At 41.9% G+C, this 27,437-nt stretch overlaps 1 protein-coding gene across 1 annotated transcript in view; it reads right to left on the bottom strand.

Moving 5' to 3' along the window:
• Positions 1-27,437, bottom strand: part of SNX30 (sorting nexin family member 30) — a 49,648-nt gene that overhangs the window by 14,721 nt on the left and 7,490 nt on the right. Inside the window, exons 2-6 of the mRNA XM_030968695.1 lie at positions 16,408-16,596; positions 10,023-10,133; positions 6,211-6,369; positions 3,661-3,856; positions 2,778-2,977 (exon numbers count right to left, since the gene is read on the bottom strand). Of these exons, the coding sequence (XP_030824555.1) occupies positions 2,778-2,977; positions 3,661-3,856; positions 6,211-6,369; positions 10,023-10,133; positions 16,408-16,596 (855 nt within the window). The remainder of the gene's footprint in view (positions 1-2,777; positions 2,978-3,660; positions 3,857-6,210; positions 6,370-10,022; positions 10,134-16,407; positions 16,597-27,437) is intronic.

Here is a 27,437-nt window from a genome sequence, read left to right as displayed (position 1 = left end):
CTGTCCAGCTGGATCTTAAATGCGTCCAGTGCAGGGGAATCCACCACTTCCCTGGAGACATTATTCCAAAGGATGATTGTTCCCATTGTGAAAATTCTCCTGTGTTCAATGAAGATGTCCCCTAGAGTAATTTGCACTGATTGTTCCCATTTTTCCATGGGTCTCCTTGTGAAAAGGGAGCGTTAATCATATTTGTACTCAATCCTTAAATACTGGTAGATGGTGATAAGATTTTCCCTAAGCCTTCTTCCTCAAGGCTCAACATACCCAGCTCTCTCAGCCTTTCCTCATACAGCAGGCTTCTCAGTCCCCTGACCATCTTTGTGGTCCTCTTCCAGACCCTCTTCAGCTTATCCACATCTTTTTGTGTGCAGCAGGGATAAAAACTGAACACAGTTGTGGCCTGACCAATGCTGAGCAAGACAAGTAATTTGGAAAGGGTCTCTTCTAGACACTTCCAGCACAAATTTTAACTCAAGGACACAACACCAGCTTCTGCCCTGTTCTGCAAATCTTTCAAACAAATCCAGAAGCTAGGCTTCCCTCAAAACAGCTAATATTCTATTCAAGCAGAACTAGTGGGGTGCAGTTCCCTCAGGCTCTTCCCCTTAGGTACAACAGTGCTCCTGAAGAAAGCCAACCAAGGTTGCACTGAACTCCTAGTACCTGAAGAGGTACTTTCCATCAAGTACCCTGTGCAAAATATATGCTCTGAAAGAATGAAATAGACTTTCATCTCACAAGCAGTCCTCACAGCAGCTGATGAAGAGGAATGCACTGCTAGTGAAGAGGATGACCCTTTCAACAGAAAGTCTCCTGCACTCCAAGGGTGCACTTCCTTACTAACCTTGGTTACTTACTTAGTGTTACAGATTCTGCAAGGACAGCTCAGTAGCTGCTCACTTCAGAAACAGAAACAGGCTGATGCTTTCTAACAGAAGAAAACTGCACTTTGTAGAACCTGAGAGAGTTCAGTTTTGCTATTTGAGAGGAAAGGAAAATACAAACCATTTGTCTTGGCTAACAATAGTTTTTGTTCTTGATTTCCAAATTTTTAGACTGAGTAAAGCTAATAAGATGCCCAAGCCAGACATTAAACAGTGCTCATAATTCTTTAGAGCACTAGAAAGTCAAGTCAACAGTCTAAACAGTTCAAGCTAAAAAGCAAGTGTTTCTTTAGCTGAACAAGTATTTTAGACAGTAAAGTAACTGTTGGCTTGGAGACAGTGCCATTCTAAAAGGGCTGTAAAAGGCCAAAAGGAAGCCTAGGTGCAAGTCTGTAATGTCGCTCTGCCTGTGGTGAGTGGTGATTATCTGCCTAAAGTATCTCTTCAGCTGAAGAAACCCTGGCTTTCAGCTTAAAAAAATTTCCCCTGCTGTATTTTTGAAGAGCACCTCTCACAATTCAGCTTGCCCCTTCAGATGCCATCTTTGGTAGGCATTTTTAGCATCAAAAGCCAGATGCTCTGAGTTAAAGTATTTAATCACTAGCTCACACTCTGTTTATTTGCAAGCACACTCCATCCACCTCCAATTCCTACAGTCCAAACATCCCAAGACAAGGCTTCCTACAGCTCACTCTGTTCAAGCAATACTTTAGTGTTAATAGACACATAAAAAAATACAACTTATTCATGCTGGGGTCAAATCCATGGTGACAAAAGCAAAGAATATACCTAGGGAATTAGTGCAAAGTCACCTGCAAGAATACTTTAACCACACAGATGTACAACTCCTGAAGCTAGGAAAAGACATCTACAAGAAAGTGTTTAAATTCTCAGTTTGAGAAGCATAGGATGACACTAAGATTAAGACAGAGAAGGGCTACCATGTTCAGACTGTAAGTTTATGGTGGGCCATTAGATCTGTAAAGGAGTGTATGTCACAGCCTGGTAACAGTTGTTTCAAGTGGTAAGTCTTCAGAAGGAACTTGTCTGCTAGTACTCCATAGTGGGACTGCTATATATATATATATGTGGCACAAATACTGTGCCACATATATATATATATATATATATGGCACACATACTGTGCCACAGGCAAGTTGTGAAATGCTCTGATGGACAAACTAAAGTCGCTGATATAATTTTTTAGTAATTCTTTTCCCCATTAGATGTGATTGATTAACAATGCTCCGTAACTTCAGGAGAATAAAACCCATATTTAGCTAGCTTTTATTATGTCTGCATAAGCGGTAAAACATCAAGTTCTTAAAAATTATGAGTCACAGAATACCATCTTTAAGCTGTTACTTCGTATGCAGAACCTAGGATACTAGGATATGGGGATGACAGAGGAAGGAATGTCTGTCATTTGGACACATAGTTCTAAAACAAAGCACACAACTCTGCTTCATATGAATGATAGAAAGTGCTAATGCTGTAATTCCTGTTGGACCCCACAGTGACCCTGTAGCAAAGTACTGAAGAGCTGAAGCACAACAGGCTTCAATTCAAAGAAAGATTCTAGGCAGCCACAGGATGTCTCCTACAGAGTACCACCTGCCAAACCAATGAAGGGGCAACTCACTGGTTATTGTAGGTTGTACATGTTGTGTACACCCTACAATACTGACCCCTAGCTTCACTGAAGAGCAGAGCAGACAGATAATGCTATTCATGCAGTACCCTGTTTTGACTATGAAAATATCCTCCTACTTAATGTATTAATTACTTCCCCACTTTTCCCACAACCACCATTTCTCACTGTTCAAAAAGAATGAACTCACTAATTCCAGGCAAACACGACATTGCTTTCTGCCACAGGGCTCTCTTTACCTTCATGGACTCAGCATACAATATATATTCCCTAAGCACAGGCAGGAAGTCTTCTGTCATGTCCTCACTGAGTTCTTCAAGAGCTGTGCAGCAATTCCCAATACAGGCAGACACTCCTTCCAGTGGTTCTGATAGCTCAACCTCCAGCCCTCCCCAGGTTGAATAAACAGGTCCATATTCTCGTAGTTCCACCAAGTATTCTACAAGAGGCAGATGAAAAAATAGATTAACAGAGTAAGAGCAAGGCACAAAGATGAGCAAACACAAAATAGGTGAAATCACGCACTAATTTTGAATAACATTAATCCCCACAGGGAGTCAAGGCTTGTGTTACATTAGCTTCTTAATAGACTTAACAGAACTCTGCGGCTGCACAGGTGACAGGTTCAAGTTGTCTCTTTCTTAACTTAACCATTCCTACAGACTTCCAATACAAAGACTCTTGCACCTGTGCAGTAGCCAAGGTCAGTTTTTTAAACATACGTAAAACCGATCTCTACTAAGACAGACTTGTAAAGCTTGTCTTTGCCTAGGAATTCCATTTGTACTCCTCCAGGTGGAATCTACAGGTTATTCCACCTGTAATCTTTCAAAAAATTTTCAAAAAATTACTCCAGAAATCTTTCAAAAAATTACTCCAGTAAGACAGTAGGTTGGTATAAAAAGTTCAACTTTAAAACAAGATTTAAATTGAGCTAATATCAGACACTGTGCTAGGTTTTGGGCCTTTCTAAAATCTGGAACAGGCATTAGATTTTGCCCTGTGTGTGACTTATTACAGGCCAGAATCATCAACACAAATTGTCATGATCATTCTATCAACCAGAATAAGACACAGAATGTTCAGACTGGAATATTATGATGGAACACTCTGTGTCCTTACCCAACTGTTCCTTGATGATCCGTTGTGCTATTCTATCAATGGTACCAAGCTTTAGAGAGAATGTGTCCAGATAATCCCCAATGGCTGCAAACTCCAGGGGCCGACTTCTTAATTTGTAGCCTCCTGTAACGTATTTGACAGACTCCCCCATCTTTGACAGCAAAGCCATTCCTTGCTTTTTGTAGGCATTAAGATCCTAGGAATTAAAACAAACAAACAAACAAACAAACAACAAAAAAGAAACAAAAAAGAATATGTTTAGGAATACTCACTTATATGTTTAAATATTAATACAGTGAAGGATACTTTCCAGTCAAGATCAAATCTTGTGAAAGCCACAGATTACATGTGACACACAGCCTTGAACAAAGGCTTTCTACAAGCTGTACAGCTGAGCACAGCTTCAAGGCTCCACGGAGATAAATTATCCAGGAGAATAGTATGAAGTATATTAGAAATAAGTAAGTAGGCCAACTTTGCATATGGCCATACTTTCCCATTTTCCTGTATCTCCCAGAGAAGCAAGCTTATTAACAGCTCTGGTTCCACCAAAACATTTCACATCATTCATCAACACATACTTCTAAGTCAATACCACTACAATACCAGTATTAAACAGATGCACCCGCTGGCTCTACTGACCTACTGCAGAGCTACACACTGCCCACCTATTTGGTAAGTAGCCTCCTCACTCCAGTTCTGTGGTCAAACAGGAGGCAGGTGAAGACTGCAAGCAGAAAAAATGCAGCATGAGGACACCAGCAAAACTTCTCTGCAAGAGAGACTGTTGCTCAGGCTGGGTCAGATGCATCCATCTTGCTGCACAGAAAGTGTAAACCTCCTTCTCACTCCTTTACACATTTACATAAACCAACTTTCAGATTATCTATGCTTACAAGACTGCTAGTCTATAATTTTCATGGGATTTCACCTTAACAGTACGCCAGAAAAAAATGGTTTTAGTTAGTCAAAATGCTGACAATGTTTCATTTTACTTCTTCCAGCAGAGGTCAGTATTCAACATCTCAAAACAGGCTCAGGAGCTATTGTTTGGTTATCCTATAGAGCCTGAGGAAGAGATGTGTTCAAACCAAGTAGGCTGTAGAGATCAAGAATTCAGACGTATTACTACAGACGAGACTAAAACTTAAATGTTCTTAAAAAAAAAACAAAAAACAAATAAACAATAGCCATCTTCAAAACATGTACTATGGTATTCCTTCCCAGTACTTAATGTAAGTCAAATGTAAGCCTGATTAAGAAAACCTGACATCTTAGCAGCTACTGTAATTTTCAATTATGTTTGCATTTAAAGGCAATTTGATTTTTTCTTTCCACATGTCCTCAGTATGAACTGCAAGCAGGCATCAGAAAAATCTTTGAACTCAAAATTATTCACTCACTCTCTCAAGCATTCTGGTATGTTACAGGTCCAAAGAGGGAATATGAAGAAACGCTGGTCTCTCTTCTTCAACCAGGAGGTGATCTTACAACTTCCTGTAGTAACTAAATTCTGAAATCCTAGCACACTGAACTGACACCTCACTGCTCTACTAGACCAGGTTCAAACATTAGAGCCAGTCAGCAGAATAGGCATCCTTTCCCCAGGATGCTCTGTAATCTCAAGACAAACTCTTCCTAAACCAGAGGATGAAGCTCTTGACATTCATTTCACAGGGATGGCAGAAGACAAATAAAGCAGCTAAGAAAGCTGCATTGTGCTTGGACAGATCAAAAGAGGAAGGAGCTGTCAGACATTTAACGTGCTAAACAAATTCTGCATTTCTGGCTTGTTTCAGTGGTTAATTTCACCATGGAGGGGAAATAAAAACACTGGAAATTGATTATTAACAGCAAGCAAAGCATGAACCTGAAGTGAGCTCAAACATCACCTTTAAGTGAGCTAGAGTAATGTCACTTTGGAAAGGCGTACCTTTGCAGCACTTCTCACCTATCTGGGTAAAACCCAAGCATAGCTGCAAGTCCTCCTAGTCTTATTTGAAATACAGTTCTAAAGAAAGCCAAAGAAAATTGCACTATTCCTGCATGAGTCATGCAGAAGAGATGCATGAAATTGTTGGCTGAGAACAAGTAAGAATGAGGCCTCCATTCTTAGTTTTGAGGGCATCAAGTGCAAGCAGTATAAAACGAACAGACAAGATAAAAAGTCAAGAAATTCACAAGCTTTTGTGCAAGGGAGACTTTTCTTCCTCTCCCCCTTCCCTCCTCCCCCAAAGAGGATTTTAAAGTCTACAGTTTTCTGAATTTTTATTCTCTCTTGCATAATAGGATTACATGCTACAAAACAAAAAGGTCTGGAGAATTCAATTTATCAATCTGCAGAGGGGATTCCTCTTCCCTTCAAGCACAGGGAACCCATACTGTTGGCACACACAAGGGTCTGTCACACACAATAGTCAGAGCGCCCAACAAGCCTCTGGAGGAAGAGGAAGCTCTGATCTGCTCATGTAGTTTTGTTCATGCCTTTTTACCCTCATTTCAGAAGGGATTGCAAAGGTCAACAACTGTATTTGAAAGTTACTGGCTTACCTTAGCTGTGAGAAAGACGTTGAAGTGCTCATTAAAAGACAACACTGGGTGATCAGTTATTCTCTTCAAGAACTTGTCTAATGCTTTCCTCCTTGTCTCCACAAACTCTTCCGAAAAGCGATCAACAACACCCTTCACCACAAATTTTTCAGGAAGAGGCTGTCAGAGATAAAAAAACAGCACAAGATTCAAAAGACCAAAAACTTGCTTTTGTTTTGGAAATTTGGAAACAAACAAAGCAATCAAATTCCAGTCTTAACAGGAACTGAAACATTGTGTTTGTGAACAGGAACCATGCATCAGATGGGATCCAATCTGTGCTCAAAATTATCCTTAAGCTGGTCTGGCTTAAAGCTAGCCATTCTACTGAGAGGCTTCAGCTGAGAGTCACACCAGGGAAGTCAAACAGTACTCACACTAAATACTTGTAGCATAGCTTAGATTGTTCTCCCTACTGCTATCCATGTTCGAGATCCAGCTCTGAAGAGATGCCAGAAGAGCTGCATGATATTTATAACAGAAGCACACACCCCCCCCCAACCCCGCCACCACCCAGAGCTGAAGCAAGGCTGCCCAGCCTCAGGGAACTCAGAAAATTGGACAATTCTACTTACTCCCCACAAACCCTCTATTAACAATTTAGAGGTTTTGAACAGGGCCCTCCTGTAAAAGGCTGAGAGCCTTAATGAGAACACTGAGCAAAACCAAACCAGGGGCTTGACACAGCAAATGGCTGGATCTTTCCTGAAGTGTGAGCACACCTGGTCATCCATCACAGCTGACTTTCCTGAGTATGTTTCTTTAAGTGACAAAAGCCTGATGATACATTCACTTTTACATCTTACTATTTTGAGTCCATCAGTTCATCTCTGCAGTTCAGTTTGACATGTAAACCCAGACTATCTCCAGACTGCTAGTTATACAGTCCCTCCTGTTACACTTGGATTACAGACTATAGAGTACCACTTTGGATGGAAGATAACTTTTTAAGCTGATGCATGGTTAATTTCAGCTCTACCACTACATCTGCTTTTGTTCTGTCCAGACAGTATGGACTTCAAGGTTATTATAAGTTTTTAAATTGTGCTTTGTATTTCATTCTTGTGAACCAGTCCATCTAGACAACCTGCTTACAGTTATGCTAGCAATGACAGCCACTTTCACCCAATTCAGAAATCAGGATTCTCCCCTGCAAAGAGTTTGTCATCTAAAATCTGTGCCAAAAATAGTTAAAGAAAAAAAAACCCAAACTATATATATTGCTTTCCCACCATACCCGAGCTCATGTGGGTTGTACACGAAGACTTTATCTCCTAGAAAATACAGCCAGAACAACTTAGCTGCAACAGAGCTACACTTTGACCACTGTATTTGGTTCTTACAATTTAAGACTTACCTGATTATGTTTAGCATTCAAATTAGTCAGTCATTCTAGTTAAACCGGCATAAGGTACACTATCATTAGACTTCTTCAGAAGTATAATGCCTTGTGCATTAGTCTTCAGGGAGGAAGAAACTCTCTTCCTTTGCTTTGTAAACTTTAGCTGGGACTCTAGGAAGTCACTACCTCAGCACCATATGTAGGAGGAAAAGAAAAAAGTTTAAAGAAAAAAAAAGAGGGAAAGGAATACTAAAGAACCATAGTTCAACCAAATACATGCAAAGTGGCAGTGAGTAATCACTAAAGTTCGAGCATTTGAAGAATGCACCTCTATTACAGAGACTTCTGCAATTTAACCTGGTTTCAACTACAGCAGTAGGTACATTCCTTTCCATTTTAGGCCTCTGGATGTCCACCTCAAGTAATCAAAGCACACAGCTAGCAACTGATACCTTGCTTTAACTGTGTGTTAATTATCTATCTTATAGTCTTCCATCTTAATTTATTTTTCCCTACTGAGACAGGTGAGAAGAGTTCATTCCCATCAGAAATTGCTTCAAGTATCCAAACATGACCATCCCAGGTCAAGCAACTTGGCTGTTAGGTTCTCCTTTGTAGTCTTAGAGACAGAACTGAGATCAGTTTCACTGTCTTTTGAAAGAAAATATTAGAATGTCCCAGATCTTTTAAAAAGAAGTAACTATCAGAAACTGAAGAGATGAAGAGGAACTCACACTGAGGTTAGTTTTGGCTCCCAAGTGTAGGCTGTCATGACACACTGCACTGGTAAGACATATCATTTGCTACAAGAAGATTTTAGGCAGAATCACTATATTGAGATTAAGAAGACAACTCACTTTTGATAATTTGTTAAAACAGAAGGCTTTCAGGGATTTCAGTATCTATAATTACAAATACAGATAGTCTTAGATTGTCTTGAAACATCTTTTCAGAAAACACTTGAGCCAGTGCATCTGAAACCGCCTTTAGCTTCTATACCTAATCTATTTCTAGACAATAAATACATAAAGCATTCAGCAGCCTCCCTACCATACCCTGCATGAAGGAGATTATTAGCGGATTGTGTAATTGCTAACTTGTGCATAAACAGACAAAAATCCTTTATCTCCCTTATTAACAGCAAATCCTTTTACCTCCAGATTTTCTAGAAGAAATGCACCTAAGATACTGGCTTGTTCTGCAGCCAGTTCCATGTCCAGTATTACAGCTACTCATGCAAACTTTGCTGTTGTGTCTGCAACAAATTCCTGGTAGGAGCAAAGCAGCTTGATTCCCCAGCTATGACTCACCTTCTGCTACTTGACTATTATTTACAGCCTTGCAGGCTTCAGGCAGAACTGGCTGCCTGTTAGTGTACCCAAGAAGCAGAAGCTGAATTGTGATTGTTCCAGCTGTTCAGAGAATGGGACGTGAGAAACCAGTATGGGCACTTGACACATTACACATGCCTCCACCTTATGCTCTCAAGCTCACTGTCTTTCTTTTCACTACTGTTCACTAAACATATTTGCTGGCAGTTAGTGGTGTCACATGATTTTTTGAAGTACTTCTTATCTCTGAAACACTCAGCTATTATTCCTCTTGAGGCAAGTCCTAGCATAATGAAGGACTTAAACAGCGCTCAACCATAGAGCAACCTAACAATACTTCTCACACAGCCTACTCCTTGCTGAGGAAGGGAGGGCAGAGAAACTTCCACCCCATCATCCACCCCAGGCAAGCTAAAGTATGCTAGTAGTGTTGCTATTTCCTGCCAATTCAATTCCTATGGGGCTTTTAAAATGTCTTTGTTTAAAAGGACTGAAGACAGTGATCTCACAGGTTTCCTATACCTACATATAATGTAGTACTAACCTCCTCACATCAAATAAGATGGTCAGATCACCAGTTTCAGCAACAATAGGTGCAGTAGTTTAGCTAATCTTATTAGGCAAACTTCTACCTACTGAAGGCATGCAATAGCTACCAAACCAGAGGCTGAGACTTCCAAGTCAGTGCTATTACATGTCAGTGCTATTAAGTGTTGGCACAAGCAGTTTTAAATTACTCTGTAAAACCAGCTCAAAAGGCCGTCTTGAAAACTGAGACTAGAACCTGAAGTACCTGTGGCTTTTCATAATTCCTAGATGCTTTGAAATACAGATGTAATAACTGAGTAAACAGGTGAAATGTATTCTATTTATGTCACAGCTACTGTAGTCAGCACATGTATTGCCCTGCAGGAGGCTGACAAAGCTTACCTCTCAGGTGCGTCACTCAAGGAAAGTCTAAGCTTCCTAACTAGTCAGGAACAGGAAGCTAAAGAGAATAAAGTATTGTTTTTTAAACCTAGACACATTGCATCCAAATATTACCCTTGGAAGACAGATGTACAACTGTCCTTAACAGCAGACTCTTGCTTACTACCTACAGGAATAAGATGTGTTGGCTGAGACTCTTCGAGCTTGTTTCTCAACCAGTCGAAGTCTTGGTACCGCCGACGGACAGAATACTCTGGCAAATCAAACTCTGCTCGTGTGGTCTGGAAAAGAACAGGATATAATTAGTGTGCAGCAACATCTCTCACTTCAGAGCTTAGCAGCAAATGCAGTACAGCCATCTCTGGCAAGGGTGAAGCCAGACAAGCCTTGCATGGGGGTGTTAATACCCAAAATTTTGCAGCCAGCATGAGAGAAAGATTCTCTGGTCTTCCAAGCAGTGGAAAAGCAGCAATATGAAAAATTATTTCTTAGAGCTGATGTGTTAAGATCTATTTGAAGTTCATTACATGTTCTGCTCTCACCATGGTAGAAGTCTGTAGCACTGTGCACCACATAACCCTCTTGGCAGTTACAAGATTGCAAAGACTGTATGAGATATTCATTGTGAGGACAAGACTATTTTAGCCACCAAGAAATAAAAGTAAAGGTGTTTACTGATTTGTTTATTCTGTGATATGCACTATCCAGGTGAAAAAGTATTTCACCACTGTCTTGTATTCTAAGACTGATGGGCTTATCACACTCCAAGGTGAAAAGATGAGAACATAAGCCACCATAAGGTTTGATGGACCATTTTTGTTGACTTCTAAGATGAAGAAACAAGTCTGCTTATATGTATGCCCTATTAGATATATTAGTACATTAAATAAAACTTTTAAAATTTTCCTTCTTTAGGGCAAGGTCACTACAAGTTTGAGGGGGAAAAAAATAAGTATGCAGATAAACTGCTGTCAAGTGTTTTATCCAGTCTTTGAAGAGCTCATAACCTGGAAGGTTGACTGTATGGGGCTGCTTGCACAGCATGTACTGCAACTGCCTAAAAGCACTCATGAAACCATGTACCAACTAGGAGTGTCTGCTGAAGAGCCTGGCATTGCAGCGGCCCTGATTAGAAGGCAGATGGCCCTTGAAGTTATGTCCCTCTGAGAAGCACAGGCAGCTATACTTCAGTTACTTGCAGCATTATGTCCACCTTGCAATGCATAGCTTGCAGTGCCAGCACACTACATGCCTGCAGCCAGGCATCAAACCCAGCACACTCTGAGGAGGAATACACCGGCAACTCCAGCCTTGAGCTGGCATCGAGTCCAGCACCTGGCTGCTTTGCTAGTCCCAGCCAGTAGTAGCCTTTAAGTGCCATCCACCTCTTCACTTCCTCTCTGCATGACTTTAACTCTCCAATTGCTGCATTTTACCCCTAGCAATCACCACTCGGGATCCTGTAAAAGTTCTATATATGAAATGTCTTTCTAGGGTGAACTCTGGAGCCTTAACATGGTATCAACAGCACAGTAGGTCTATGATACTGTAGGCAGCAAGGCGATGTGTCATTACCTATGAAATTGTTTGGCTTCTAGTAAAGGAAAGCACAGACAGAAAAAGAAATCAGGATCAGCTCCTCCCTTCTTTGACCTGCTAGCCATGATAAGCAATATAGAGGTTAGTCCATGGACTAACATAAAGAATCCTCATGAATTGGAGCAGTTGTGTTTGTAGATGAGTGACTACCAAGGTCCCAATATCCACTGCAGATCTGTGCTTTACTCATCTATGCACTTCTCAGAGTAACACCAGCTTATTTAACATCAAAGAGTGCCACACTATGAATGTGACTTCTGAGACTTCATTTGAATCATTTTCACTTGTTTTGAGTAACAGACTGAATGGCTTTAAATATAAAGCCATCTGTAAATAAAAGAAAGGGGAAAAAAAGGGTGTGATGAGGCAGTAATAATTCAGTAGAAGGCAGACCTTCCGTGAACTGCATGCCACTGCCCAATGGCATTTTAAGAGATCACATAGTGAGTGAATGAGAGTAATCAGAATCACTACACACTACAGTGTCCTATCCTGCAGCATGAGAATGAAGGTAAAGTCTCCCATCTGTTAGCGCCGAGAAGCTTATTAACCACTATTCTGCTAATAGTTAAAGAAAACCATATAGGACTGCCTAGGAGTTGGAAAGCAGGGTTAAGTCCCAGTACACAAACCATACATTAGCTACAGTTCACCTCTACCAAACTGCTCTTGTTGCCTTTACTTCACAAGCAGAAGTGCAAAGTTTTCCATATATCACATTTTTCCACTGAGATGAAAATACAGCAGCAACATTTCAGTGTTTACTGTAAAGGTTATGAAATCTAGACAGCAAATAAGCTTTTCAAAGACTATTTGGGCACAACATAAAGGCCCTTCAAGGTTTTAATGAAACCTCGCTAATGCTGAAAGAATTTGGATCTCAGATCAAACTCTTCATTAGTTTAGCACAAGTTATTTCTTTCAGATTGCACATAAGAGGAAGGAGGATCCTGCCACTGTCAAAGCAGCACTGAGGAACACATTCACTGAGGTAGCTCGGGGTGCAGCTGCAGTGGGAGCTGCAGGTTGAGCTCAGGTTGGGGCAGCCCAGGCAAAGAGGCCCTGAAGAGCCCACCCTGGGCACACAAGGGCCTGGGAACCTGTGGCCAAGCCAGGGGACCGGACACTGGGACATGGCAGGAATGGTCCCAGACCTTCCCATGCTTGGTGAGGGGATAAAAGCCCAGGGGTTCCTTTGTTCTGGGTCCCTCCCCAGAGACACCAGCCCGAGCTGTTTGTTTCTTATTGTGCTGTGATGAAATGATTTTAATGGTTGGGATGCCCCAGACTGCTATGGGAAACCTAGGGATGGAAACCCGGTGTGACTGCATGAGTGAGGGGGCATAGCTGGGAAGGGGCCTTGGGTCCAGCTCAAGTGGTGCAAGAGTGACTGCCAGAGTGGATCCTGGATGGTTGAGCAGAGAAATTTCCATAACAGACAACAAGTAAAGCATCTGTGTTTTCAACACAGTTAAATTCCTCCTGCTTTCTCAACAAGATTCATAAATCTCATCTTGTAAGGACATGCGTCTTTTCCAAAGGAACCTGAGAAACTTACATGGCAGATCTCAACCTCACAAAAAATAATGGGCAAGATGTTTCCAGGAACTTATTGAAAATTCCAGCGCAGTTCTACTAAGTCAGCACTGCAACACTCTAGGCTCAGTTTTACTTTCTGGAAAGCAGACAACAGTTACAGACACTTTTACCTCAATTGCTGGAATGGTTTTGACTAGAGACAGTATTAAGGCAATCACCAAGTCTTGGTCTTGCAAAAGATTCTTGTCTTCCTTGGAAGGAGTTAACAGCCAAACCTGAAGCTAGCCTGTGATGACAATACAAAAATATTTTTGCACCCTAGTTCTACTCTCTAACTCACCAGACTTGATTGCAGATTCCCCTCCATGTCACTATTTAAGTTTGAGGCAAAATCTTCAACTAGGAAAAGAGGAGAATGACAGAGAGGGGGAAGGGAAGAAGGCTGGTGTTCTTAGCACTCCAGTATTTCTTTTTGCCTCAAACAGTTTAGCCTGTTTGAAAAAGACTTCATATCACTTTTACCTGCTCCTCTCTAGGGAATCAAGCTGTTTCATGTGTTCAAGTAATCTCTTCATGGAAGCATGAAAAGGACAGGAAAGTGAAAACAAGACCTCCACTTGGTCCAATGGCTAGTACTGACTGGTTTGAAAAGACTCTCCCTTCAAGCCTGCAGAGCAACTGCATTACTCTGAGCAATGGCACTCAGCTGTTCAGACCTCCATGGGAAAAGGCACAGAAGAAGGCCTTGCCATCCTAGAAAGTACAATGAAAGTGAAGTTAGAAGTACACTTATTTATGTTTTCTCAGGAGAGATGACTTGATATGGTCAAGCTTTACTTTCCCCTTTCTTCCTAAAAAAGAACTCTGTTTGTTAAAGTCTCCCTAAAATGCACCTCCATCTATCTGAAGGACACAAAGACACTTCAGTCATCACAGTCATGACCCATTAAGTTCCATCACAACCTACCTTTACAGTTTCACCAGCCCCCCTCTGTAAGGAAACTGCTTACTAACTTGCATTAGTAACTGCATTAGCAAGATGAACACAGGATATGAGAGAATCAAGGAAGTCAGTCCTGAATCACTTTCTTGTTAGCTGGACAATTACCATTACATTCTTTAAATGTGTTCATGGACAAGACAGGCTAGGGAATGCTACCTGGCTCTTACTAGGGAGCTGTGAAAACAGGTACACAAGCAGGATCAAGTAAACTCTTAAGTCTTCCTTTTCAAGCCAACGTTTTGACCCTTCCTCAGTCACCACCACCGGCTGACAAAGGTATGAGAAGATGAAAAGCACGGGGCATACTGCAAGACTTTTTTTTTCCTATTAGAATGAAGGACCTGTAAAAACAAAGAGGGAAAAAAACCCCACACAACACAAATGAGACTGTGATCAGTCTACACTCTTCCCTACAGTGGTATCCCGTCACAACCACACATTACAGCATTAGCAACTCCCCTGGTGATGCTGCTTTTCAGTCCTCAGAATAACTCATTCCATGACCTATGTTTATTCAGACCTTTGAGGTTCCAGAAGCATTCTCCCGTAGAGAAGAAAAAAACCCCAGCCATCCCTGCCTCTTCATTCAGAGTCACCAGCAAGGCCTCAAACTTCTTTCCTGCAAGGCTATAAGGGAGGTGTTGCAAGGCTTCTCATCTCACTCCATGGATTATTCTTGTGCAGCCTTTTTGCCATGTTTAATTACTGCTTGCAGATACAATGGCTAATTGGCAATTAGCTTGCCACGGAAGACACCTTGTTTGTAGGGCAAGAATGCGTTACACCATTAATACTGTTAAGTCTTGAACAATGATAGTCCTAGACAGTCCTAGAGGTTCTGACCCTAGAGATTAACCAGAAGTTTCCACAAATAATAAAACTAAAGAGATGAGGATTTCATGGTGATTCAGAAGAACAACTTACTCAGTTTCATAATTGCATTGCAATGGTATGATATAGCAGAATCATGTGCTACAATGAGACCCAAAATAAAACAAGTATTAACAGACAGGTAGGAATCAGAAGTACAGAGTTATTTTTTAAATAAGAAAAGAGACACTGTTTGGTAATACTTCTGATCTAAATACTTCTGGTAAAGACCTTGGCCATGTTTCAGAGTTCTGCTTCAAAAAGAAAAGGAACCCTTGAACATTAGGATTTCCAAGCATAGGAACATTATTAGGGTACCACTATATAGAAATATTTTATATTGGCAGAATAATATGAATCTTAATTTGAGAGAAACAACATTAGCCAATTTTAGCCATTTCTCTGTGGAAAGATGCATTTTATTTTGTGGTTCCTATTCCTTCTGAAGAAGTAATAGCTGAAGGCTAAACTGCTCGAAGTAAAAAAGATACAGTGTTTCCTGCAAGATTAAGACAATTAGAGTAAAAATAAATTACAGAACTGCGTTAAATGTGCAGGAAGAGTTAAGTTACTATTTTAGAGAAACTCCATTTTCTCCTGTGCAGTCTGAAGTGAAACTTGGAAGCGGACATTTGGAAAAAAATTATCTGTGGCCTGTAAAGGTTTCTTATCTCTGTGGAAAATATTTGCTCCAGTACATACTGCCATCTAAGTGGGCTGGAGGAACGTTAATATTTCTGGACAAATATATCAAGTATATTACCAGTAATGTTAGAGAACACCTTTTGCCTTGGTAACTACAAGTGCCCAAAGCACATGTCAACATCACCTAGGAGCTCATTATAATAAGAATGAGTTAGTTAAGAGGAATCAATATTTCAGCTGTGAATGTAGTGGACTTTTCAGATCACTTTTCATATAAATTATATAGATTACATTCATGACTGAACTACAACAGGTGCTGAAATAATCTCCAGCCACTTTTGGTTGGCAGCAGCATTCTTAGGCTACTTCATTTTATTATCAGCTGTAGAGCTATCTGAACCAGCAACAGCATGAAAGCTAGTTTACAGCCAAGGATCAAGACTATGATTTTAGTGGATAACAGAGGAAATGTAGAAAACACTTCCAGCAACAAGCTTAAAGCATTTCAGAAAAGGATAGACACAAAAAGTGAGATGTTTAACAGTGAACGAGTAACAAGGCACATTCACTTTAAGGGAACTCAAACCAAGTGAGTGTCAGATTACTTAAAAGAACAAACTGTGAAGTTAATGAGAGAAACTGGCCTTGCAAGTTTACAAACAGTTCTATTTGGGAATCAGAAACAAAAAAAAAATAAACGTTGACATGTTAAAAGCTTTTTTCACAACTTCAGACACTAAGTTCTGCTAAGAAAAGTCACATCTTCAACACATTCACAAGGTACCAAAAGACACTAAGTTCCTTAAGATAGGAAAACAGTGCAAGATGTGAATATCCAGCATGCCCTACAGTTATTCCACATAGAAGGAAGTACTAGGAAAGAGAATATTGCTTTGTACCTTTGTTGTAACCCTGTATGTAATATATGTCTCCATTGTGCACACATGTTTTTTGGGATCATCAACAGTAACAAAGAGGTCTCTAGTTTCCACATCCAAGTCATCATCCAGCTGTAGTCTGTTGAGGAGAGATGAGGAGGAGGCCGGGCTAGAAGTGTCTACGGGTGTGCCATTGGGCAGGCTGAGATCCTGTATTGGAGAGAAAAAAAAAAGGAAGTTATTAATAAGCTTAACAGATTCAAGGTTAAACATAGTATTTTCAAAGACACCACAGACAAGCTTCTCTGATATATTATAAGGGTTGTTTGTTTCAGCATCTCCAAGGACCACCCTTTTCCAGGACACCTGGGCAACATACTAAAATCTTCAAGCATTAAGCTGAGGATAAAGCACACTACCAATACACCTTCCCTAAGTACAGCACAACCTGCTTTCAATTCCTAACGAAGGACAGCATTGCTGAACCAACACTTCCTGGTGAAACTGAGCCAACCTAGACTGAAAACAAAACAGCTAGGCAAATCAAGAGACCTTATAAGACAGGTTTCAGGCGAAATGGCAACAGTTCAGTTGTCTGGAATGCAGTAAGCTTTCACCTCTGGAGACTCCTATGGTGGAGGAAGGAGCAAAACTTTCATCAGAGGCCTCCCATCCAGTCCATTAACCTCCACACATGTTCACAGCAGCCAGAGTCTGAACTGCCATCACTGCAGTACACAACAGCCACAGATCATACTCTCCCGCAAAAGTGTCTAGGCACACCTCCCTTTTGGAGTCCTAAAGCAAATGAAAGCACTACTTTTTCCTTGGAGCAGTCCTCACTCCCATTCTCCCCAGCCTAAGAGTGTCATCCAGCACCTAGAGAAGACAGAGGCCAAAAGATCCAGCAAGTTGCTATTTTAGGAAGAAAAATACAGCAAAACAACTTTATAGTTAACTTGGTACATCCACACACCTTCAAATCTCATACTTCAATACAAACCAAGTACTCCATAACAGTAGTTATTGCATGTGAAAAATGCGTATTTTGTGATTGGCTTTTTGTAAATATTAAAATGAATATTATATGTGTTGTGTTAAAAAGTAATGCTGTATTAATTCTCTTAAGTAGTGTGTTAAATATAGTTTTAGGTTATAAAAAATGTTAAAATAGAAACTATGCTATGTAGGATACTTTTTTTAAAGAAAGGACTCGCAGCGAGATAGCAGCCACAGGACACCTAAATCTTTCCGAGAAAAAGAATTTATTGCCCTCGTATCAGAAGAAACGAACTTCTTCCCACCTTCAAGGTGCTGTTAGGATTCAGAGGAAGAAGTTTACTATGAGCAGACAGAATCCTGTATTTGAATGGAATGTATGCATCATGTATGAAGTATATGAATATGCAAGAGGCTATTGTTTTTAAGGGTTAATCCTCTGTTAACGTGGTGTCCTTTTTCGGGCTTGTGCTGCCCAGAAAAAGGTACCCAGACGTCTGTAACTCTTTGTTTCTATTGTCTCATATTGTACTAATTCAAATTGTCCAAATTATTATTACTCTAACTGTATTACTATTTTTATAACCATTTTATTACTATTAAACTTTTAATATTTTAAAAACAAATGATTGGTGTTTTTCACATTGCACTTGCATAAATATCACAGCAACTTAACACGTTCTTTACTCTGGTTTTATAGCAGAGGGAGCTGTCAGTGTGCAACAAGTTGTACTGAGAAAGTCCTAAGGATCAATGGCTCTTCTTTTCAGAGAAGACAGGATAGTTTTTTGTTGGCATCCTTTTAATAGTAACACAGGAATAGATTTATCCACAGAGTGATTTCCCTTGTTGCTAAACAGAGAAAAATCACTACAGCTAAGCACCACATTAACTAGAAGTGTTTTAGTTACACAATTACTTCCTAGACCTAACTTCACACAACTCTAAGTGGCTAGACAAAACATAACATCTTAGCAAAGCAATCACATGTCAATGAGACCCCCCTCTGTTCATCAATGCTCCTTTAGGCAAAGGTACAGAATCACAGGCAGGAGCTTTGAGGTAAAAGTTACTTACAAAGGTCAGCTTTTGATAATGGCTAAAATCACAGCTAAATTTCTACCAGTCATTGTTGCCCATCATCATGGGTGTACTGAGATTTCATAAAGAGCCATCTGTCTGTTGCAGTACTGTAGAACTGTGGCAGCATTGCTCTTTACCTTGAGGGCTGCCTTATGAAGTAGAGAAAATAATTGTTTAGCCTAGACATTTTGGGAAAGGGGTAATGTAAACTATTGTGTACTAACTGAGGTTAGATATGCTCCCTCAGCTAATGTACAGAAGCGGCTGCCAACAAATAGATGGTTTCAGATTTAACTGGCAGGTGAGCAAGACAGGAAGGCAGGCACTCAAACGCTCTCAAGAGGACAACAGAGCAGGAAAAGCAACGCACAGCTCGCCAGCTCAGACATGAGGTACACGCTTCAAACTACACAAGCATCTTGCTCAGACTCAGCATAGGAGGAACACATACAACAGGAGGAAGCAATGGCACAATAACTCAGTAGATAAGAAGTTCTGTTGAAATTACAGAAACAAAATGAGCAGTAGACAGGATAGGGTTAACAACAGGAGATGGCTTCAGAAAATCTGCAGTTCAGCTAGACAAGAGAATTTGGCTGAGCAGAGTAAAAAGCAAAGCAAACCTTGGGATACCACAGTAGCTTCATACCACAGAAGACAAATTTGTTTCTGTTTCCAAAGGAAAAGACAGCTCATCATTGCCCATGTGCATTAAGCATTAACGTACAAGTTGTGCCAGAACTGCAGCCAGTCATATTCTAAGCTTCCAGTAGGACAATTAACTTGCAAAAACAACTTAAGCCTGATTCCACAGGAGATCTCAAAAGCTTGTAATAAAACTTTTCCAAAAGAGAGCTTAAAGCATGTGATGGAACCTGCTTAAAATATGAGAATCTAGAAAAAGAACCAAAGACGGAGCTTGCAGTCAGTTAGCTGCTAGCCAGTTAGTATGAAGTTAGCACTTTCCTTACTAATTCTCTTGGGAAGTTACAATAACATACAAGTACGTCTTGCACATTTTCAGCAGCACAGAAATCTGTGAAGGTCTGAATTCATTTCATTGCACTTGAGTGTATTCTTGCAGTCATGGGTCCTGTGGAATGTCTTGGGTGTTAAAAGCTGCGATAGCTCTACATTGGATGAAAACACACCAGACCTACATCAAGCAAAGCTTCTGTACCAGCAGCGGTTCAAATCAGGAGAGCTGCTAGCTGTGGTGGTGGGGAAAGGACAGAAGATGTGTTACTGCGCCGTACTGCCTCATCTGCAGGATCGTCCCCTGGAAAAGACAGCTGGCATCGTACCCTGCTACTTGGCTACTTTTCAGTAAATGAAAGCCAAGTTAGAAGCTAACTATTTCTCCTCCTGAAAGGGTGGAACCTCCTAGCTAAGTGCACTAGAAACAACACATATAGCTGCTGAATCCTCATTTAACAGTACGCAGGATCAGTTTTGCTGAAGTCTTATGCTATTGGTAGAAAGAAACAGGCTTTGAAGTATGACAGCAAGATACCTCAGGTTGTAATCCTACCATCAGAGCACCTCCATGTCATGTTAATTTCCCAGCCCTTCTTCCATGAGACTTGGGTGATTTAATTTTTTTCTTTTTTTGGTGTTCAGGAAACAAGACTGCACCATGTGTGTTAGTCTGCTTTTACCACAGAAAGAGGAGTATGTTCTGCAGAGCCTAGTAGGAAAGGAGATACGCAGCCACCAGTGTTTCTACCTGTTGGTACAACTATCATACCCAAAAGCATCTGAAATACTGGCTAGTATTATCCATTTTATATAAACAAGCTAGCAAGCTGCGTCTGACATCAGTGCCAGTGGCTCATGCATCAGCTTAACCTTTAGGGCACCAAGTAGCTGCCTATCCATGTTTTAAGTAACTCTCTGAGGTAGTATTATCAGAGACCAGCACAGTCCTGGTCACAGCAGGTACCTACTGCTTTCAGAGCCTTTTGTCAAAGTACCTGTTACTCACAGTACTCAGTCTGCCATAAAGCTGAGCAGTCCCACAGCAGACAGGAGGGGAGGCTGCTCCTGGTTAGCCAGGCAAGGTGGTTTGGAGAACATGTTCTGCCAAAACATTCTTCACTTCTTAGCGAGCATCCACAAAGATTTTTCCAAAGTTTCAAAGCTTTTTCTAAAGTAAAGAGTAAAGATTCTTAGTCTCTGTCCCCCACTTCCTCAGGACAGTCTAAACAGCTTTGTCATCTGTTGAAGTAGGTCAGGTCAAGGTGTAGCAAGGCCTGGATCACAAGTGTGATAGTAGATACAGTGTGATATTCAGACTTTCAGGTTCATGAGCTACTGGTTCTTGCATACAGCTCTGAAACAATCACAAGAGCAGGCTTTTCATGCATTCCTATGAAGTTCCCAGAATTCCACAAGACACCTGAATTTATGGGTACAGAAGTCAGCTGATTTTAGCAGCATGTTTGGTATCCTACAGTACCAGGCAAGTAGGACCAAACTGCCTGTGTTGGAAATGCAACATGACAACTATGCAGGCTGCCATCTGGTAAGGCTGGTTCACATTAGTTTGCTAAATGATGCTCTCCAAACACCTTGACTAGTCAGCCAGCCCAGAAATAGATATTAAATCTATCAAGAAGTTCACTTCATCCCAACATAAAATTCAGCTGAATTTTTTATACTAGAAGTCTGCATGTGAGATTCAAAATTAGTTGGGAAGTTTCCAATTGTCATCTTCTCCCAGGAGATTTTCCACAATTCCACTTACAGAGCAGTTTGGATCCACACAAAGTAGAAACTTCAGGAGTCTGGTATTCAGTTTTCTGGATGGCAGCCTCCCCTCAGGGAGTAGTTTGCCAGAGGAAGCATCCAGGACTCAACCTTGAGGGCCTAAATTTCCATAGGTATCGTTTTATTGTGAAGACCATGGAGTCTTCTCCAGAGCTACAAGCAACTAGTCAATATTACAGTTTCCAGAAACTGAATGCTAGCTTTCACCTATCCTGCCTGAGCAAGTGTACAGCTTAACCAGATAGATTTGCTGTCAAAGCAGCAGTCCATGAAGAAGCAGAAGATGTGGCTCAGCCAGGTCTTCCAAGCAGGAATAAACTCAACTCTGCTAAGAGTTACCCTGAACCCATGTGATGCTGCAGGCACACTGCTCCCATTCAACAAGTACTGTGTGACACTAACAGACATTTAGAAATGTTGCTGTTTAGAGGTGCACTTAACCCTAAATACCCGTGCATAACTTAGAGATCTGAGAGCCAGGCCTATACTGCTCCTAGAACCCCATTGCTTCACTTCTGAAATTCAGAGTGCTGTAGGCTTTCTCCTTCTGTTTCAAGGTGTTCCATTGCTTTTTGCCATTCATTCCACAGAGACACAATGACAGAGCCATGTTAAGCAGACAACAATTCCACACAGTTATAGCTGGGTTTTGGAACACTTTTATCTCCATACCTTCAGTACATGACAGTAAGTCATATAGGAGAATGGTAGCCAGTGACTGGAAAACTGAAGTGGTTTAGACACAAACATTCCTGAGGGCACTATAAAAGCTTACATGAATTGGGCTTTCACAGATCTATTCATAACAGTCCTTGTCTTATCCCAGCAAGTTTTGAATGTAGGTATTTTTTGTATAGGTCAACTCCATGTAGAAAGAAAAAGCATTTCTGAATCTTCCAGCACACCTAGATTAGCTCATCCATGTACAGTACTCTATCAGAAGACCTACCTGTTTAGTGAAATTTCAGTCTACACAATACTGTTATTCAATACCAGCTAGATACAGAACAACAGAAGAAAATGCATTTACTTCCCCTTTATATATATTCAATTTCCTTCTGTATCAGGCAGGAACATCAGATTTTGTTTTTTAGAGGCCACTTCTGTTTCTTCACATGTCTGAGATAGGACATGTCCCAGCCTCTTGCGCTTGCTTTTGAACAGTTAATTTAAGGCACCAAAGTGGGCATACAGAGTGCAGAAGAGAGAATGCTGTGGACACAGAAGGGATGGAAAGAACAAGGCAGTCATACTCAACTGGGTTTAAAAAAAAATAAATCCCCACAGCCAAAAACACTGTTCATTTTCAGACCATGAGCAGGAAAACTTGAATCCTGCATATGACTAGGAATCATTCCCAATCCAAGAAACTAGATTTATATCTGATTACAGATGGAACAGTTTATTAAGCTTGTCCAAACTAAACTGCCTTCTCCTAGAGAGATACAATTTCCTGTTAAACCTCTGCAGATATACCATGAAGAAGTTGGGGTTTTCCCTTCACTCTCTAGAAGCAGGTTTAGTTACATCTGTTATCTAGCTACCCAGTGTCACCAAACTGCTCTTTTGGCTTTTGAGAGCAAACAGTAATATGCTGGGTTTTTTCAATGTCAACAGATGCAAAGGACTGAGGAGAAACAGAGAAGAAATAGGAGGGAAAGAGGTAAGAGGGCTGGAAAGCACTGTAGTATCCTGGTGAGCATTTCATTTAATCAAGAAAGAATATGCATACACTACAATGTGGGTTCCCTCATGCTCTCTGTTTCAGATGACTTGCAATAGTTTTCCTGACACAGACCAGCGAAGATTTTGTGAGAGCAAGTCAGACTGACAAGGTACCACTGTGCAAGTAACAGAGGCCAGAAGCAAAGATAACTTAGAGGGGAGAATTCATGTTCACATCTCATGCCCTGGAAGACCTGGAGGAGTGTACTCTTGGAGAAGCTCTCAGAGTTAGTTTATGCAGGTGCAATTTAAGTGATATCCCTCTATCACACTTGCCGATATACAAGACATTTTCCAGTAGAAAGGCATTTGCTCTCAAAGGGATAAAATAAACAAAGTGCTTATCTGTTGAAAGAAAGAAAAAACAACACTAACCAAACCAAACAAACACAGCAACCTAACCAAACAACCCACAAACAACCCTAACCTAACCAAACCAAACAAACCCAAACCAAAACCCACACAGCATGACCGCTTTAGTTGCTGCTTTGAGGAGAAAAGCTGAGGAAAAGCAATCCCAAAATATTTCCTCACAATAAGAAAATTATCTACAGAGACTGATGGACTTTTGTATTGGTTTTACACAGCCTGGTTTCTGGTAGCCGGGGGGCCACAGAGGTGGCTTCTGTGAGAAGTTGCTGGAAGCTTCCACAGTGTCCAGCAGAGCCAATCCCTGATGGCTCTGAAGATTGCTGCCGGCCAAAACTAGAGAAGTTGGTAACACCTCTCTGATAACATATTTAAGAAGAAAACCAAAACAAAGTCACTGGTTTTTGCTTCTAGTCAGAGAAGAGAAGGAGGTGAGAACATGCGAAGGAAACAACAGGGAGACACCAAGGTCAGAAGGAGGGGGAGGAGGTGCTAAGATTCCTCTTGCAGGCTGTGGTGAGACCATGGTGAAACAGTTGTGCCCCTGCAGCGTGTGGGGATCCATGGGAGATGCAGAGATCCACCCACAGCCATGGGGATCCACAGGGGATGCAGAGATCCACCTGAAGCCCGCAGAGATCCATGGGGGATGCAGAGATCCACCCGCAGCCCATGGAGATCCATGGGGGATGCAGAGATCCACCCTCAGCCCATGGGGATCCGCAGGGGATGCAGAGATCCACCTGAAGCCCATGGGGATCCATGGGGGATGCAGAGATCCACCCGCAGCCCGTGGGGATCCATGGGGGATGCAGAGATCCACCCGCAGTCCGTGGGGATCCATGGGGGATGCAGAGATCCACCCGCAGCCCGTGGGGGAAGCGCCCATGCCGGAGCAGGTGGATGTCTGGAGGAGGCTGTGATCCAGCAGGAGACTTGGTGGAGAAGGCTTTTGTTCCAGGCTGGAGCAGCCAGCCTGGTCTTGGAGGACTGCACTCTGTGGAAAAAGTGACCCATGCTGCAGCAGTTTTGGGAGGACTGTCTGCCCAAGGGGGGAGTTCCTGCTGCAGCAGGTGCAGTGTGGCTGCTGTCTGTGAGAGTGGACCCATGCTGGAGAAGTTCATGGAGAACTGTCTCCCAGAGGAGGGACCCCACGGCCTGACAGGGGAAGGACTCCTCTCCTGGAGAAGTGGAAAAAAATCTCGGTGATGAACTGACCAAAATTCCCATGCCCTGTCTCCCTGTGCTGTCGGTGGGAAAGAGGGAGGAGCTAGGGGGAAAAAGGTGTTTAAGGGCTTATTTGACTTCACATTATCCTCCTCTGATTCTTTACAGTTATAAATTCACTTTGTAACTTAAATTGAGCCTGTTTTTCCCTTGAAGTGTTTTCTCCTGGTCCTTATCTCAATTCATGAACCCTTCATTAATTTTCTTTCTCTCCACAGCCCAGCTATGGCAGGAGATGGTGAGCGAACAGCTTTCATGGGTGCCTGGCATTGGGCCAGCTCAAACCACAGTAACTCGAGATCTACAGACTAATCTATGTAGAGAAACACATTTTAGTTAATAGTCTAGGCTTATCACAGCCACAAAGGCACATAAGAGTTACACACATGGCTTCAAGTGAAGTATACTGATCCAGGAGCAGGCTGGCCAGCACACTGGGAGTCATCGTACAAATTGTGAAGAGGTCAGGATGATCACTTGCAATAAATGGCATTGATTAAAGATGTCCACAGATTTTCTGGGCAACAATCCAAACCCCACAATTTCATCTTGTCAGTATTCAAAAATTTCGCTCAATTTGCGTTATTCTAGCATCTAAAAAGCTAAAGCAAAGGTTCCACCCAGAAAATCATGAGCTTCTGGGTAGTCTGGGTAGTCTATCACTACCAGATGCCACTGCTTTCACCACAGAATTAGCTCACAGTGCCTGCTCCTAGCACCATCTGCACCAGTGATGGGGAGGAGGCTTCCCAGCTCCTGAGCAACACCTGTCTGCAAAGGATCCCTTTTCAAAGAACACACAGAATCATTCAAGCTTACTGGAAAAGTGAGTGAAAAGAAACTTTAAGGTAGGGGAGCTTTTTCAGACTTAAACTCAGCATGAAGTCAAAGCACAGATTGATAATCATGACAAAAACATGTCCTTCAGTGCTGTAAGCCTCCCATTACTAATAACACTACAGATCACTCCACTAGTAATACTATTGATCACTCCAAGACAGGAAGTGAGGTTGTCATTCTCACAGGTCTCTGTAATTTGAGGCGTGATCTAAAAGCAAGTTTACATTTTACATTCTCTACATTTTCCTGCAAACCAGAGTACTACACATTTTTCCCATGTCTTTGCTCCCATGCGTTTGTGCAAAGCTTGTCTTCAACCAAGATACCTAAGACGACAAAGGAGAAACTCATCTTTAAGGGTTACAGACACCACCACTTTCACTTCCAAAGTAGCATGTCACCTGTAGTGTATCGCTTCACAAAAGTCACAGTGTAGAAGCTCTGAATGTGGCTCTACGACAATAATGCTCTCTAACAGGATTTATGCTTTCTGGACCACACCGATCACAGCTCTTGGCTAAACTCTTTCCTTGCCTGTTGTATGAACTTTGGATTATTGTCTCAGTTTTCAGAACCATTTCACTTAGTTCCACTGACCAGTATCACTTAAGCGCTTACTCTAATAAATACCTCTTGATTTAAGTGAAATATCTGGTGGAGAACCAACAGCTTTGGTATTGTAACATCACCTCCAGATGAAGACAACATCTCTTTCCATCCCTTGACCTACCCAATTGATAAAGTAGAATTTGTCCCATAAATTCACCTGTCAAAACACAGAATCGCAGAATAGGTAAGGTTGGAAGGAATCACATTGGGTCATCTGGCCCAGCCTTCCTGATCAAGCAGCATTAACCCAGAGCATGTTGCACATTACTGCACCCAGACAGTTCTTGAATATCTCTAGTGAGAACACACCTCTATGAGCAGCCTGTTCAGTGCTCCATCTCTTACGCAGTAAAGCTCTTCTTCATATTCAGCTGGAACTTCTCGTGCATGTGTCTGCTTCACTGGTCTTTGTTGCATAGCTTGGCACCTCTGGGAAGAGCCTGGTCCATCCTCTTGACACCCTCCCTTCAGATACTCATCAGCATTGATGAGATTCTCTCAGCTGCCTCTTCTCAAGGCTGAAAAGCCCCAAGTCCATCAGCCTTTCTTCCCTAAGAGATGCTCCATTCCCTTAATCATCTTTGATGCCCTCTGCTAGACCTGCTCCAGGAGTTCCATGCCTTTCTTGTACTGAGGAGCCCAGAATTGGACACAGCATTCCAGGTGAGGCTGCACCAGGGCTGAGTAGAGGGGCAGGGTTCATCTCCCTCAGCCTGCTGGCGCTGCTCTTCATGATGCAGCCCAGGATGTCACCGGCCTTCTTGGCCACCAGGGCACTGCTGGCTCATGGAGAGCTTGCTGTCCACAGGACCCCCAGCTCCTTCTCCACAGAGCTGCTTCCCAGCAGGTCACCCCCAGGCTGTGCTGGTGCCTGGGGTTGCTCCTCCCCAGCTGCAGGACCCTGCACTTGCCTTGGCTGACTTTCAGAAGGTTCCTCTGTGCCCATCTCTCCAGGCTGCTGAGGTCCTTCTGAAGGGCTGCACAGCCCTCTGGGCTATCGGCCACTGCTCCCAGCTTTGTGCTGTCAGTGAAATTGCTGAGGAGGCCTCTGCTCTTCACCCAAGTCATTGATGGATAAATTAAACAAGACTGGAGCCACCATTGGTGGGAGACACCACTAGGGACAGGCCCCCAAAATACAGCATGTGCCATTGATTATGACTCTGGGATCTGCTGTTCAGCCAGTTCTCAATCCACCTCCCTGTCCACTCATCCAGTCCACTCTCCCTGAGTTTCCCTATGAGGATGTTTTAAGAGACAGTGCTGGAAGCCTTTCTGAAGACAACATCCACTGCTCATCCAACAAGTAGCTGTTTCTTCACAGCCAGCAATCAGGTTGGTCAAGCATGATTTAGTGAATCCATGCTGACTACTTCTGATCACCTTTTCATCCTCTCTGGATAAAGATAGCTACCAAAATTCATTGTTCC

The sequence above is a fragment of the Camarhynchus parvulus genome, chromosome Z (assembly GCF_901933205.1).
Source record: "Camarhynchus parvulus chromosome Z, STF_HiC, whole genome shotgun sequence".
Lineage (NCBI taxonomy): Eukaryota > Metazoa > Chordata > Aves > Passeriformes > Thraupidae > Camarhynchus > Camarhynchus parvulus.
This window is presented reverse-complemented; position numbering and strand designations above follow the sequence as displayed.